Genomic DNA, 14,813 nt, shown 5'->3' with positions numbered 1-14,813 from the left:
CATTTTAAAAGTCGCCCGGCCCGGCTGAGGGAGTACGCTAGGCTCTAGATGGCAGCACGAGGGATGCCTGGGGCTTGGACGGAATCCGAGCGGGGTCAGGCGACGTCTTTAGCATTCCACTGCGCCCCCAGGAGTCCCGGCTCTGAGAACACCTGGCCTGTGGATGAATTAAACAATGTACATAATAAAAATAGTGAGTAAGACCCGGCTTCCTTCCATTTGCCCTCAGTCACGTCCACTGTGTCGGATCGGAATGACTCCTCCTCCGACACTTCATAACCCCCTCTGTAAGAAGGCTGGTGAAAGTGAAAGGTCTCTGGGGATGCGATCCAGTGTAATGTGAGTGCAGCATTTAATGTTCCATTCTTACTACAGCTCAGGAAGTAGGGTGGAGGGACAAAGAATTTCCTGTGACTTAATTTACATGACCCGTCACTGGGAAATAGCCTTTTAAATCAGAAAACAAGATATGATTCCTGGCAAGAACGACTGCGGTGACTCAGCCACTGTACTCTCACCTCCTTCGCTGTTCAGCCTGGCTCAGGTGATGCCATCTTGCCAAATGCGTAGTTAGTTTTTGACCCTGTCAGTGACAATAGCGGGTGCTCTCCTAGCCCCAGCTGGCAGGAACTGAGCCCTGCGTTCCAGTTCCGAATAAGCCGGGTCCGACGGCCCCTCTCTGGAAAGAATTGACAAGACTCAGGTGGATTTAGAATTCATAATTGTGACCAGTCCACCTGCATTTTAGGAATCCATTTGCATGTTTGGTCGCTGAGCATGCATTCTGGATATACGTATCGCAGCCTTATTGGGAGTAATATTGCTAAGGTTTTGCTTAGGATTTTGTGAACCAAATTCTACCCTCAGACATGCACAGCCAGCCCCCGTTGAGGTCAGTCGGAGTTACGGACGTGTATCAAAGGCAGCGCTGGGCCCTCTCTATTTAGCCCGGTTCACCGCTGAATGAGACGGTGTAAATCACATCCCACAACCCCCGTTTAGCGACGAGTCCCTGGAAAGTGCAGTGCGTCGCCTTGACCAGTACTGAGGGGGCCCCGGTGAGCAGTCTGCAGGAAGCTAACGGTAACGTCACTGCAGGGATAGCGCTCTGAGGGAAGGTGCTGTGTGATGCAGGGTTTCCCTGGGGTGTCAGTGTCTGGATTCCGGGTGTCTCAAGGGATGTGCTTTCCTCGCCCTGCCATCTATTTAAAAAAGACCTGACTTGTCATGCAGCTGCTTTTCGCTTGACTCTCACTGTGATCTAACAGTAAAGGGCCCGACTTCCAGAGGGGCGGATTGGACAAAGCCGGGGGGGCTGAGGGCACGCAGCATCCCTGGGAATCGGGCCCATCACAGCCGGTGCTGACGGGTTCAGAAGGCTGCGGGGCTGAGCGCGGCGGCCCCTTTGGCTCTTCGTCGCACATCTGACCGTGTAGGACTGAGACCGGCCGTCCTTACCCAGACGCAAACTGCGTAGGGCACCATCGAGTGCCCCAGATTTCCTGGTGCCCTGCGCAGCTGCGTGCTGCTCCAGTGGCTAAGCCGGCCAGGAAAGCTGCCCTTGCTCCCGCCCCGTGCACACTCCACCCCTTCCCCATAGCCCCTGCTCCACCCCCGCCCTGCCTCTTCCCACCCTTGCTCCACCTCAGCCTCGCCCCCACTGCACCTTCCCCAAAGCCCCCGCCCCTGCTCTGCCTCCCCCCCACACCAACCCTTCCCCTGAGCTGCATCCCGGGGGACTGCAGCAGGGGTCGGGCCCGCCCTGCACTCATGGAGCAACCCAGCCCGCTCCACCAGCTCCCAGCCGCGCCGCCGGTGAGTGCTGGGGGGCGGTTCCTCTCTGCCCCCCAAGTCCCAAGGCTGGGAGTGGGCTGGGGCTCGGTCACTCCACTTCCCGCCGCCCCGTGAGTGCGTGGTCGGGCCCACCCTGCAATCACCGGGCGGCAGGAGGTGGAGTGACCCGTTCCCAACCCACTCCGCTGGCTCGTGCTGGGGGGCGGTTTCGCTCCTGCCCCCCACAGACCTTGGGAGCAGCCCCCCCACCCTCTGCAGAGGCCTGGAGCCAGCACACACCTCCCCACGGGCGGGGGGGTGCATAGGGCACCACGATGTCTAGGGACGGCCCTGGGCTGAGACTGGGGGATACAACAGCTGGAGACATACTACGGTATTTATATGACAATAAATGAGCCAGCACCAGCAGCAGATGGTTTTGATCGCTGCTTTAAACGTTCTTGCCAAAGCATCTAGCAGCATCTGATGAGTCTCTGACCCTGCATTCCTGTCTGGTTTGGGAATCCGACGTTAACTGTCCTCATCTCTGCTGATGAATGTTGCTCCCCGGCTACCTAGTGAGCCAGTGTCAATGCCGACTCTAGGGCCTTGTCTCCCGGTCCCGCGCACTAAGCCCTAGACATGGGCCCCTCTCTTTGCTGAATGCAAACCGGTGCTGCTGGCTGTCCTGAAACAACCTATGTGGCGTGCAAGGCCTCAGACACCAGCTGAGTTGGGAAGTTCCCATTCGGTGGTTCACTCTGAAATAGAGTGGGGAAGAGAAGTAATTGCAGGCTTGCCTGAAGCTGGGAAATATTCTCCTGGGGGAGCCATTCCAGACTAGGTAGTTCTAGTGATGATACAACTCCAATACTGTTGGCAAGGTTGGTGGGTAGCTTGAGTTTTCTGCTGGCTAATTGCTGATTAGATTACTTCTTCTGGGCCTTTCAGACGTCCTCCCACAACTCCAGCCTGTGCTGCACACTGGGCGAGTGTTTTGTTGTGTGCTAGGAACTCGTTCTGCTGAATGTGTAAAGGAGGAAAGATGGAGTGTGAATGGAGGACTGCATAACCCTCTTCCGAGTGCGGTTTTGATGGCGTTGCTGGCTCTCCGTACAGCAGCGCCATGCCGGGTGGTTATTTTGGTGAAATCCATGCCCATGCTTTCAGACCGGCCATGGCTAAACTCTTCTTCCGTTTAAAAAGCTGCAGTCCTGGGCATGGGAATTCTGAAGCAAAGCATGATGCGTAGTGTGCTGGTTTGCATGCAGGAACGCAGCTGACGACTGTTTTTAATCTCTGGGCACTAACTGGAAGGCTTAGGGTACTCTGTGTGTGCATTCTACAGTCTGCTCTATAGGTAAAAATTCTGGAAGACTTTTCACATTTTTAACCCTGCTACTTTTCACTGGGAGGTGTGCCATCTCGTAAAAGGCAGGGCTTTTTAATTCAGCGAAGGGGATAAGCCATTAGCAGATTCCAGAGTGTTAATTGGCTTCATGCTCTTTTCTGCAGCAGCAGCACGGGGCAGCTGTTTGGACTGCAAAGCGAGAGGTGACATTTCATACGGTGTGAGGTTTGGGTTTGTTGCAAGAGTCCATCCCAGACCTCACGAAGGGGCGTTCAGCCAGAGGCGGTACCCCAAAAGTCCAAGTCAGAATACAGCTGAGTCAAATCCTTGTAAGGTCAAGATAAGATCCTGATCTTTCTGTGTTGTTGTAGCTGTGTTAGTCTATATTAGCAAAAACAATGAGGAGTGCTTGTGGCACCTTAGGCTTTGGCTACACTTGCAGATTTGCAGCGCTGCAGCAGGGTGTGAAAAAACACCCTCTCCAGCGCTGCAAATTGTGGCGCTGCAAAGCACCAGTGTGGTCGCGCTCCCAGCGCTGTACGCTAATCCCCACAGGGAGGTGGAGTACGGACAGCGCTGGGAGAGCTCTCTCCCAGCGCTGGCGCTCCGACCACACTCGCGCTTCAAAGCACTCCCGCAGCAGCGCTGTGCAGCGCTAAGTGTAGCCAAAGCCATAGAGACTAACAATTTTATTTGGGCACAAGCTTTCTCTAAGGTGCCACAAGGACTCCTCATTGTTTTTGCTGATCTTTCTGTGCCTCACATCTAATCTCATTGAATCTAGTTCTTGTTATGACTGGCTGCTTCGTCCCCTGTCATGCCTTTCTCCTGACAATGTAGGTGGGTTCTGAGTAATTCAGTGCAAGGAAAATAACTTGTTAAATACATCGACCTGCCACCTTCCTTGGGCTGTTTCCTCATAACGCTGCAGAATCCTCTTTGTTTAGGGTCTGTGAAGTTTTGGGAGGCTTGTCAGTAACAAAGAAGTTTCTCGGAGTAGAACTTCGCTGAGCTTTTAGAGTGGGAATTCAGTACCAGGAGCGACGGCTTCCAAGTCATTGCCTCTGTGTTACACTTTATGTTTATTCCTCCGTTGAAATCAGGGTGCACACAGCAGAGCAGTTGTGCATTTTACCATAGATATTTTGTGTCCTCCTCTAAAATGAGAACACATGCAACCCCGTGCTCTGGGTGTCCCTCACCTCTGTTTGCCAGAAGCTGGGAATGGGCGACAGGGGATGGATCACTTGGTGATTACCTGTTCTGTTCATTCCCTCTGGGGCATCTGGTACTGGCCACTGTCGGCAGACAGGATACTGGGCTGGATGGACCATTGGTCTGACCCAGCATGGCCGTTCCTATGGTAGGCTGTGTTTGTTAGAAGTCTCAGCCTTGCTGCCTACCGTGAAACTTCCCCCCGGGTCTCCTCCCAGTAAGAGTTAAGAGAGCGTGGAGGGAAGAGCAGAGGAAGCGGGAAGGACAGAATTCTGGATCCTGTTTACAGACTTCAAATTCCTAACATGCCTCTGGCCCAGCAGGTTCTTGCTGACTCATCCGTGTCCCTGTTTGATTTTCAATTAAGGTCACGGAAGCGGCTCCACTGAACAACGGCTCATTTCTGATCTGGAACACCTCTGTGCCACCTCATCGGTATCACGTCCAGCAGCTGCAGCCCCTGGCAGAGTATAGCATCCGTGTTTCCTGCAGGAACGAAGTCGGCTGGTCTTCATTCAGCCCCTGGACTCTGGCCAGCACAACCGAGGGAGGTAGGACAAGAGCAAATAAGACAGAGGACGGTCTGTAGATCTGTGCTTCGTAGGGCCCTCTGCCGAGGGGTTCAGTTTGCCGAGAGGGTGCTGACAGCTCCATGCCGAGGCCCAAGGGATGGGTCACCGGGAGCTCCTTCACCGGCACACAGGCAGCACGGCATGGTCACTGGCACTGGAAAGTGCAGGCAGGCGTGTGTATGTGCCAGCTGGCCCTCACTGCTGTGTTTCCCCGCTCCCCCAGTGCTTCCATTGCCCTCAGTGTTCAGCCAGGCAGGGGGCGGCTGCAGGGAGCTGGGGGCTATGGTTGGGAGGAGTATTTGGGCTCTGTTCTCCACCCCCCCCCGTGCAGTGACTTACACAGCTAGCGTGTCCCACCCCTCTGTGCTCCCTGGCTGCAGCAGGCACAGGGCTGGGGGAATCAGCCCTTGGCCGGCTGGGCTTGGGCTCACTGTTGCTCCATGGGAATTGGGGTGCAGGATGGGCCCCTTAGAGAGAAGCAGCGCATCCCCCGTTTAGCACTGGATGCACCTACCAGCCAGCGCCTGACTCTGCCCCCGACACTGCAGATCCTGGCTCCTTGGGGCTGTGAAAGCCCAGCCGGCAAGGCAGGGCACCCCCAGTGTTTGTTCTCAGGCCTGAGGGAGGTCCCAGCGCCTGGATCCCCACAGAGCATGGGGCCATGCAGCTGCCATGCTGGGCCAGCAGCGCTTACTGCGTAGGAGAGGAGCGTCTCGGTTCACGCTGCGGGGACCTTCGTAGGGAGACACAGCCCAGCTACCCGGGCCGGAGTTTAGGCCTTTGGGAAAGATGCACTGGGCTCTTCAGTGCTCACGAGGGGCTGTGGGTCCACGTCTTATCTGCAGCTAAAGCAGCCAATGATGCCACCCCGCAGTCAAGGTGCGGGTGCTCTGCCGGGGACAGTGGGGTCACAGGTCGTATGGGGGTTATGAAATATGTCTTTCGTCTTGGCTGCTCCCTGCTCTCAGAGTGGGGAAGTGTCGGGGGGAAGTGAGCTAGGGATTCTTCTCCCCCCCCCCCCCCCAGCCCTGGTGTGTGTGTGCAGCTTCAAGATGGGAGGCGTTTTCCTATTCAGTCGCTCCCCTGCCCATCCCCACAGCCTTCTGACACCTGCGCGTGGCAGCTATGGCAGCACCGAAAACAGCAGCTAGACCTGAGACACCAGAGCCTCGGAAGCCACCCACTCCAGATGGCTCTCCTGCCACGAGGCTGGCCGGGGTGTGCTCAGGGAGTCTGAAAAACGTGGCTGTTTGGACAGAGTGACTTAGAGAGGGGGTTAATTAAAGAATTAGCCTTGATCCTTCCATGAGCTCTGCGTGGGCGCCAAAGTCACGGCAGGATTGGGGCCTCCATTTGTGAGACACAGAAGGTCCCAAGGTGGGTTCTGCAACCCAGGAGCCCCACCACATCCACGTGAGTTGCTGATGGGCACGTCTGCCTGGTTTTCTTAGCTCTGTACGTGATTCTGTCTGTGTCTTGTAGCCCCATCTACTCCCCCTCTGAATGTCACAGTGTTCTTCAACGAGTCCAGCTCCTCCCTGGAAGTCAGGTGGGCAAAGCCTCACCTTGGACGAAAGCATGGAGAACTGCAGGGCTACAGGCTACTGCACACATGGCAGAACTCCAAGATAACGGTGAGTATGAAAAGAAATATAATACGAACTAAATGTAACGCAATGGCCGCAAACATCTCGACAATGGCCAGGCAGCTTCGACGCTGTTTTTCTTCCTGACAGGTGTCCTCTCCGTGTTCCCTGGTGGCCCCCATCTGTATCTGCCTGCTGTCTCTAGCCATACAGGGCAGAGAGTGGCTCTGTGGTGTATGTTTGTGCAGTGCCCTGGCTTAATTCAGTTCCAGTTCATAACTAAGAATATTAGCCAGTGCTGTGGTGCCTGTTCTTGTCTTAAAGGGGAGCTGCAGAGCAAGAAAAATGCGTGTTCATTATTGCTTCTCTATGGGGTTTCTCTACAAAAACAAATAAGATGTTGTTTGCATGCGACGTGTTAGTATTTTGAGGGGCTCTTCCCTGTGCCAGAGGGTTTGGAGCGGGAATTCGGATTCGGTAGCTTTTGCAGATGGAAATGGCTACGAGGTACATGGGTGGGGAGGTGCATGCAGCAGGGGAGTCTCTTTGTTTGGAGAGCAGAGTGAAGGGAACATTTGAGATCTTGCGTAGAACTGGGGGGAAAAAATGCAGTGAAAGTTTTTTTGGTAGGAAAATGCCCTTTCATCCTAACAAACGTTTCACGGAAACGTGCCGATTTCTACACTGTTTCTCTACGGAAAGTTTCTCGGATCCAGGCTGGAATTTCGGAGGGTAAGTGAGGGACCCAGCAAACAGAAGAGCCTGGTGGCGAGGACACTCTCTGGGCAAGCGAGAGATCAGGGTTGAAGTCCCTGCTCCAAATCTCTCTCCGATTTTCATGAAAGATTTCCGAAGGTCTCAGTCTTGCTCCAGATTGGAACGGAAACAAATTCCAAAGCCTCACAGTTTTTTGTGGAACAGAATTATTTTCCAGCCAGCCCTAATCCCACGTTGAAAGTTCAGACCCTTTTTGTTGTTGTTTTTGCCTGTTTTCTCTGGGCTACAGCAAAGCCAGTTACAAAAGCCTTCAGGACCCAGAGGTATTGGCCTCTTCTTCAAGCCAGACTAGCCTGAGCAGTCCGGCTGCTCCTGGGTCACTGCTGGTAATGGGCAGAACAACACGGGAGCTTGGAGCCATTGCACTGTGGGAAATCCCTGCACATGAATGAAGGGAGTTGCATAACAAATGTGAAGCAAATGGAGCCATTATAGACCAGACAAAAGGAAGCCGGCAAGCCGGACACATGGTTCCATCCAGATGTTGCCTGCTTACTTGTGTACTTTCCTGGGCTGTTTCTTGCCCTCTGAATAATCCAAAGTTTAGAACACAAAAAGGCGCTGAATGCGTACATTTCTGAAATCTGCATGGAAGAAATGATTCACACTCTTTTTCTAAGACACTGTGATTTCTGTTCCCTTTTTATCCGATCTATATGGCCCATGCACAATGAAATCGGGAAAACAATATTATGATCTTGTGACTAACACTGGAAAAAGATGCTGACACATTTATCTTCTCACAAGCCTGGGGAGAAGGGACTTTTTTTATTTTTATATTTTTTGTGAATTTCCAACATAAGACTTTTAAGCAATAAAAAAGATGTTATACTTCAGGATAGTTACACACCATAGCTGCTTACTGTTCCTCAGTGACCTGCATTCAGTGTGGAAAACCTGCTGAGCTGAAGGAAGATATAAAATCTCTGCTAGTGGGTGAGTGGCTTCTGACTGTAGGAGACCTTGGCTAGGTGCATAAGAATGGAACTTTGCTGGACAGGACAAAAGCTCTTTGCAGAAGTGGGGCTGAAGACTATTTTTGTGGTTTACGGTTGATTCAGACCATCTACTTACAACATTCATTGCAGGGCAAAACATGTTGCTGTCATGTAATGCCTCAGGGTCAGAATGCAGGCAGCCTAGAACATAAATTTCAGGGCCTTTTTTCCTACTTACACATCCCTACAAATATCCAAATGTTGGTACTCGCAAGCTGGCTTCTAGGGCGCACACACATCAGGTCAAAACCCAAGCGAGCCTTGTAACCACTGTCCCTGGTGTCCCTCCACAACGCCTCAAGCTATCCTAGCAATCCTTGCCTTGGCCAACATTTCAGCCTTCCCAGCCTACTGCCTATGTCCTAAAGGCCGTTACCAAAAATAATTCGATATCGCCCACAGAAGTTGGTCCAGTCGAAGAGATTCCCTCCCCCATCTTGTCCCTCAAGCATCCTGGGACCAACGCAACTACAGCAACCCGGCAAACGGCAAGACTAATGTAAGAAAAATGGGTAGTTGTTCTTTCCACAACCCAGCACAACTCGATTGTACTGCTGTGGGATGCTCGTGGGTAACAGCAGAATGCCACACTGGCTGGCAATGTGCAACCTGCTCTCAAGCAAGGGGAGAACATAGGCCATTTTCATTACTACGTCACGTAACAGCAGGGGAGGGGGAAGATTGTGATTTCTTTATTGCATTGAAGGGTTTGATGGGCTGTGAAACGCACGTTTTTTCAAAGAAATTATGAAGACAAAGTTTCGAGACGACCTACAGAATCACTTTGGGCCTGACCCTACCTCCTTCGCCGCATACGTTGACTTGTGTGAGCAATCATATTGACCGCTCCTTGGAGGGGAGTTGTGTATGTGCTTCGTTGGCTGCTCTAATGACGGCAGGCAGTAAAACGTTGGGAAGAGAGAAATCTGGTGGCTGCCTTCAGCTCCCACGATGGAGAGCGGCTGTTGACTCGCACGGATGCCTTAGCAGGAGTGGATGCACTTTTCGCTGCAGTCAACCACAGAGGGGATCTGCAGGCTACCCCTCCGCTCCCCCATGGGCTGCACATGGGGATGCTGTCCATTCAGCATGCGTCAGATTGTTACGCGGGCGAGGGTGGAATCCTGGGGAGGGTGTTTTCAGTATGCAGAGGACACCCTGTTTTACCTCTTTCTTGTCCAGCCTGAACAATGGGGTCAGGTGCCTTCGCTAGCTGGCCGGAACTGGGGCATGGATGCGTGGACCCTCAACACCTTGCAAATCAAGCCACCAAGGTAGATGGCTAAAAGTGGGTGTAGGATTCCAACTTCATTCAGGACCCATTCTGGAAAATCTTGAGCGGAGCGTTATCCAAATGAAGTCTCAGTCAGTCCGGACACTTCTCTCCAGGCTCTGGATCAGGGACTTCGATGCACCAAGAGGGTAGGGTCAGAGGAGATGGAAAAGCAGCCCCAATTCACCAAGGTACGTAAGCATGTGCCTAACTCACTCCAAGCACATGAGTAGCCCCATTGGAGCCAGTGGGATTAATCATGTGCTTAAAGTTAGGTACGTGCCGAAGCACTGTGCCGGCCTGGGGCCATGGAGCAGAGAGATACTAAATCACACATGCAGATACCTGGCCTCGCACAGGCTGTTGGCCGAGGGAACGGCTGGCTGCCTGCAGGCTAGCCCACACAGCTGTTTGTTTACAGCTTTTACTGTGACATGGCAGCTCTGAGCTGAGGTTTTCTTGGTTATTAAATCCAGCGGGTCAGAGCCAGCCAAGCTCCCTTTCTCCCACCCCCAACGCCAGGGCTGGGGTGGCAGCCTGCGGACTGCTCCAAGTCATGGAGCCCTACGGATCTCTCCAGCAGCCAAGTTATGCTGAAACCTCTCCCCCCACCAACGCGCCTCCGAAAGTGCCAGGGCAGGACAGGAATCTCGCAGAGGTGGCTGTGCCCATTTTATGCCTCCTGGCAACTTCCCTATGCCAGGGGACTCTCTGGTGTCCTGTTACGGCAGCCTGAAGGGGGACAGAGGATCTGACCCAGTGGGTGTGTCACATCAGTTGAGAAGGCTGCATTTCCTGCATGTGCTGTACGCAGCCAGTTGAATATTCCTCACATGGCACAGCACAGCTGCACGAGAGATTAAAGAATGTAGACGTTCTTTGCATTGACTGAGACACAGCAATACAAACACCACCTTGCAGACATCCCTTTGCCTCAGGGTGCCATGAAGCAAAGCAGGAGAAACCTGGGAATGTTGCCAAAGAGCAGGAAAGTATCTCTGTATTCACGTGCATAACTGCAGGCCAAGCTTTCTTCAGTGCTGCTCCACGGGACAGAGCTATTTTAGTAGCACCTACATCCAGGAGGCCTGTAAGTGTGTGTATGTTAATACAGTAGTTTCGTTTCCATTTTTAGGGTTCTTTTGTCTAATGGCAAATCAGATTTGGTTCCTGCTGAACTGGCACTTCACCGATTTTTTTCCTGTTGTTGCTGTATCATGACCACACTGTGTTTGAAAACTGTCCGCAGATGTTGTAATGTGCACGTCAGTCTGCCAGCTGTATGATCTGTCCCCGAACGGTTGTTTTTCAGTAATGAGTTATCATGGAGCAACGCCAGTCACTTTCTCAGCTGTCCAGCTGACTCACAAGAAATGCAGGAAATAACAGTGAGTTTGTGGGAAAGGGAATCACTTGTTTAGGTGATCAAGAAAAACATCTATGATAACATTAAAACAAAGCTAACGAGGTGTTGGGGCCATGAAAGGAAACGCAGTGTAAAACGAGAAATGTCATTAGTGTGACATGAAACCACATTGGTGTACAACAGTCGGCTACGAAGTCTGCCTTCCCCGGTTCATTACTTTAATTGTGAAACAAAGATCTTCCTTACTGCAAGTGTGTGGTCGCACTTCGTGCATGGAAAAAGGAGAGGGGCCAGATTCTCGGCAGGTGCAGACGGTCCCCGTTCCACTGACCTTGGTAGAGTTTTACTAATTTACCCTGGTGGGGAAATTGGCCAGAGGATGAGTCCTAAAATGAGAAGGAACAAGGTATCCATGAGTGGGGAGAGCGAGCAGGCCGTATCCGAGCAGGGCAGCAGCTGGCTGGGCAGCAGCGAGAGAGACGCCTCCGTCGAAAGGAGCGACACGCAGAAAACAAATCCCAACCGATGACTTGCTGCACTGCGTGCGGGCGTGAGGCGACATTGCCTGGGTCCCGTCTCTGACGGAGAGCTTCACGTCTGGAGTTCAGCCCGGGTGCTAGGGAGGGGCCAACCTGTCCCGTGGGGAAAGCCTATTCCCCTTTGGTGGAGAGAGCAGGAGCCTAGTGAGGAAGGCAGTCCCCACCCAGCACACTCCCAGAGAGCCCGTCCCTCCCCCAGCAAGGTCAGTTTGTGGTAACATGGCCACAGGTGGGGCCGGTAGGAGCCTTTGCAGCCAAACCTGCCGCCCCACCAGGGCCAAAGTGTGGGACAAACCTGACGTGAGGGGCACAAGAAGTGGTTCGTGCAGAGAACTGAAACTGCTGCTGGGTTCTTGTCCCCCCAGTCGCGTCTGGGCAGGAGAAAAGGTGCAATCGCCTCTTTGAACTAACAGGCCGGTTACCCTCGTGTGGCCAGGCACGGGTCCTGGGACACGCAGAACGCTGGGCAAGTGACGTTAGGGGAGCGTGGGGTTTGCCTTCGCCCTTTCAGCACATTGTAAAGGCTACGCTAGACTTTTCCGACCTGTCAGCTAATACCATTAAACCCTCATCTAGGCAAGGCCTCACTGTGACCGGCTCCGCATGTAATCTCTGCTCTGTGAGTCTGTCTCTCGGATGGGAGGTAGGCTCCTTCCGCACTGCAGGGAGTGTCGTGGGGAGCCGGGGACGGGACTATTGGAGTAACTCCTGCAAGCCCCATGGCTCCAGCAGGGGCAGAGGGTAGCCTGAGGACTCGAAATAGAGACACCTGAACTGTCCCTCTCCCCACAGGCCCTTGCATGGCTCCCTACTGCTTAGGGATTGTATTTTCTCTTGTGTAGGTTTTCCTGTCTCCTCGGTAGGATAGTTCACCTTGTCCCAGAGCCTGCAGCCAAGGAGGCTGTATGACAATTGAGTTGAATCATGCCTCCATCAGTGAAGTGGTTTAAAAAGGAAATCCTGTCCAGCTACTTTGTTTTCATCCAGTTCTTGAAGAACAATTATTCTCTGTAAATAGCTCCCAGTTACATTGTGCAGGGTCCTAACTCCTGCAGGCCATTAAGGGTCGGCAACCAGAAAATTTAATCAGGAAAGACTTAGATTAAAATAAATCTCGAGTTTTCATTGTTGGGAATGTCCAGCGAAAACAAGCTGCTCTTCTCCATGGTGCTAGCGTCTTTCTTTCTTTCTTTTCATTTTCAGCAGAATCGTTCTTCCGAAGCCCAGCAGAACGCCACTGTCGCCACTGTCGCGATCGTAATCACTAACGCCACGTACGCTGTGCGCGTCGCCGCCGTCACCAAGGGGGGGATCGGGCCCTTCAGTGACCCAGTGGTAGTTTTCATTCCAGGGGACGGTAAGAACCAATAGTACGACCGTGTCGTTAACGAGGCATTTCACTTCAAAGGGGCCACTTGGTTTGTGGCCTTTCCTGGCTCTGGAACCTGAGCAGCTCTCTTGTGAAGTACATGTTTGACATGCAGAATCTGCCTGGCTATTGAACGTATGGTTCACACGCACTGCTTTGTTTGAATCTGCCTCTGCCCCGGCAAGTCACTGTGGAATTCACCCCCACTGCAGCTCCAGCAATGGCAGCAGTTGACAGGAACCGTAGTGTGGACAGGCTACGTGCCTTTTTTACCACCACACGTGTCCTCGTTAACAGGCCCACGCCCTCGTCTGCACACAGCTGCCATTGCTGGAGCTTCCCTGCGAGCCGGAGCAGGCATCAGCCTCTACCTGCCGTGGTCACTGCAACCAGCCTAGAGAGGCGCTAAAGATCAGGCGAGGGGTGGGGCCTCGTGCCCCTGGCAGAGGGGCCCGTTCTCCGAGCGAGCCGCCTCCGGGGAGGGAGCAGCTTCCGAAGCCTTCTCCAAACGGGTCCTGGCTCTGCAAAGCCCCCAGCGCGGTGGGGATGAGGGGCGCTCGTCTCAGCTGTGATCCTCCATGGTTAGCCCTCCCTCCAGGTCCTGGCAGCTCACCCAGCTCCAGCCGGATTGCCGCTTTCCCAGAGGCCCTTGTTGCTCTTCCACAGACCTGGCTACCTCTCCTGACACAGCAACCCCCCCCGGTCCAGCTCCGCACCCAGTGCAGTCTCCAGGCCTGGGTTCTCCCCAGCCTGCCGCCACCTGGGATTCTGTTGAGTGGCAGGGGCAGAGGCCATCCAGATGCTGGTCGCTCGCTCGTGCGCACACACACACACACACACAGAGCCTCTCTGGGGCCTGGTGCAAAGCCCTCTGGACACCTCCCCATCACTTCCGCAGGTTTTGGCCCAGGCTCCGGCGGGATGTGCATGGCAGAGCTCCTCCCGCACTCCTGTCGGGGCTGGTAGCTAAACAGAGCCAGAGGGCAGGTGCGGAGTGTCAGACAGGGGCTGCCTTCTGCATTCGGGTCTTTCCGTGCCTGGGCAGATGGGCTGTTTGCTCCAACCCTCCCCCTCCGGCAGCCTCTCCACTGCCCCTCTTTGCGTCCTCTGCCCCTCACCCGCTCGCCTTGTCATTCCCCTCATAACAACCCCGCTCCCCAACAGATGTCGCCCGCCCGCCCACCCTGGCAGGAAACAGCCGTGCCGCTCACAGCCGCCCCCTGCTCGGGCTGCGTGTGTGGGACGGCGTTTCCCCTGCCCGGTGGCTGCCTGGCCAACCAGATCACAAGCTGCCCCCAGCGGGTCTCCTAGTCTGTGTCTGGGCAGCACCTGGCCCAGCCGGGCCCTGGTCTCGGTTGGCCCCTGGGTGCTACTGTAATAGAGAGAACAATGCACCCAGCCCTGAGAAACCCCGTCCCCAAATGCCTGTGCACCTGGGTTTGTTGTTCGACTAAAGCCGTGCAGTGATCGATTCCAGCCACGTGCAATGTTTCCATGCTGCTGCTGTTTTCTTTCCTGTCTTTTGTGGTTTAAATGCCTTGTTTGGTTTTTGTTGGTTAAAAATCCTACAGCGCCTATCGCATGTTGTCGACTGACCCCCTTTTATGTTCTTCACTCTGGGCTGTTTGATCAGGTTTCATCGCCTCCGCGCCTTCCTCGACTCCAGCGCCGGGAAACAACCACTCCTTTGCCATAGTCCTCGGCTTTATCCTGGGGATCGTCGCCATTGGGTTAATCGTGTATTTCTCGGTGATTGTCAGGAAAAGACGGATGGAAACCAAGTTTGGGTGAGTCACAGAAATAACTGCTGCAGGAGCACTGAGCGCTGGCCAAACGGCTGGCAGGGCACGCCTTGCGTGGGACTGGCTGCCGGCCCGGTGCGGGGGGGAGAAGTGGGCTGGCCAAGGGGAGCAGTAGGAGGCGTTCTGTCTCCAGGTTTAAATAAACCTTCACCTCTCCCATTCGCCCCAGTAAGTGCCAGCGCACAGACGGCC

General features: G+C 53.9%; 1 protein-coding gene across 2 annotated transcripts in view; it reads left to right on the top strand.

Annotated features, from left to right (window-relative positions):
- MERTK (MER proto-oncogene, tyrosine kinase) overlaps positions 1-14,813 on the top strand; it is a 64,040-nt gene that overhangs the window by 31,094 nt on the left and 18,133 nt on the right. The window contains exons 7-10 of one of the 2 annotated variants that reach the window (XM_045010102.1): positions 4,707-4,890; positions 6,394-6,545; positions 12,657-12,807; positions 14,453-14,606. In XM_045010102.1, coding sequence (XP_044866037.1) covers positions 4,707-4,890; positions 6,394-6,545; positions 12,657-12,807; positions 14,453-14,606 — 641 coding nt within the window. Of the gene's footprint in view, positions 1-4,706; positions 4,891-6,393; positions 6,546-12,653; positions 12,808-14,452; positions 14,607-14,813 lie in introns of both variants that reach the window. The other variant, XM_045010101.1, reaches the window with a different exon arrangement.

The sequence above is a fragment of the Mauremys mutica genome, chromosome 3 (genome assembly GCF_020497125.1).
Source record: "Mauremys mutica isolate MM-2020 ecotype Southern chromosome 3, ASM2049712v1, whole genome shotgun sequence".
NCBI lineage: Eukaryota > Metazoa > Chordata > Testudines > Geoemydidae > Mauremys > Mauremys mutica.
Note: the sequence above shows the minus strand (reverse complement) of the source record. Positions and strands in the feature narration are given on the sequence as shown.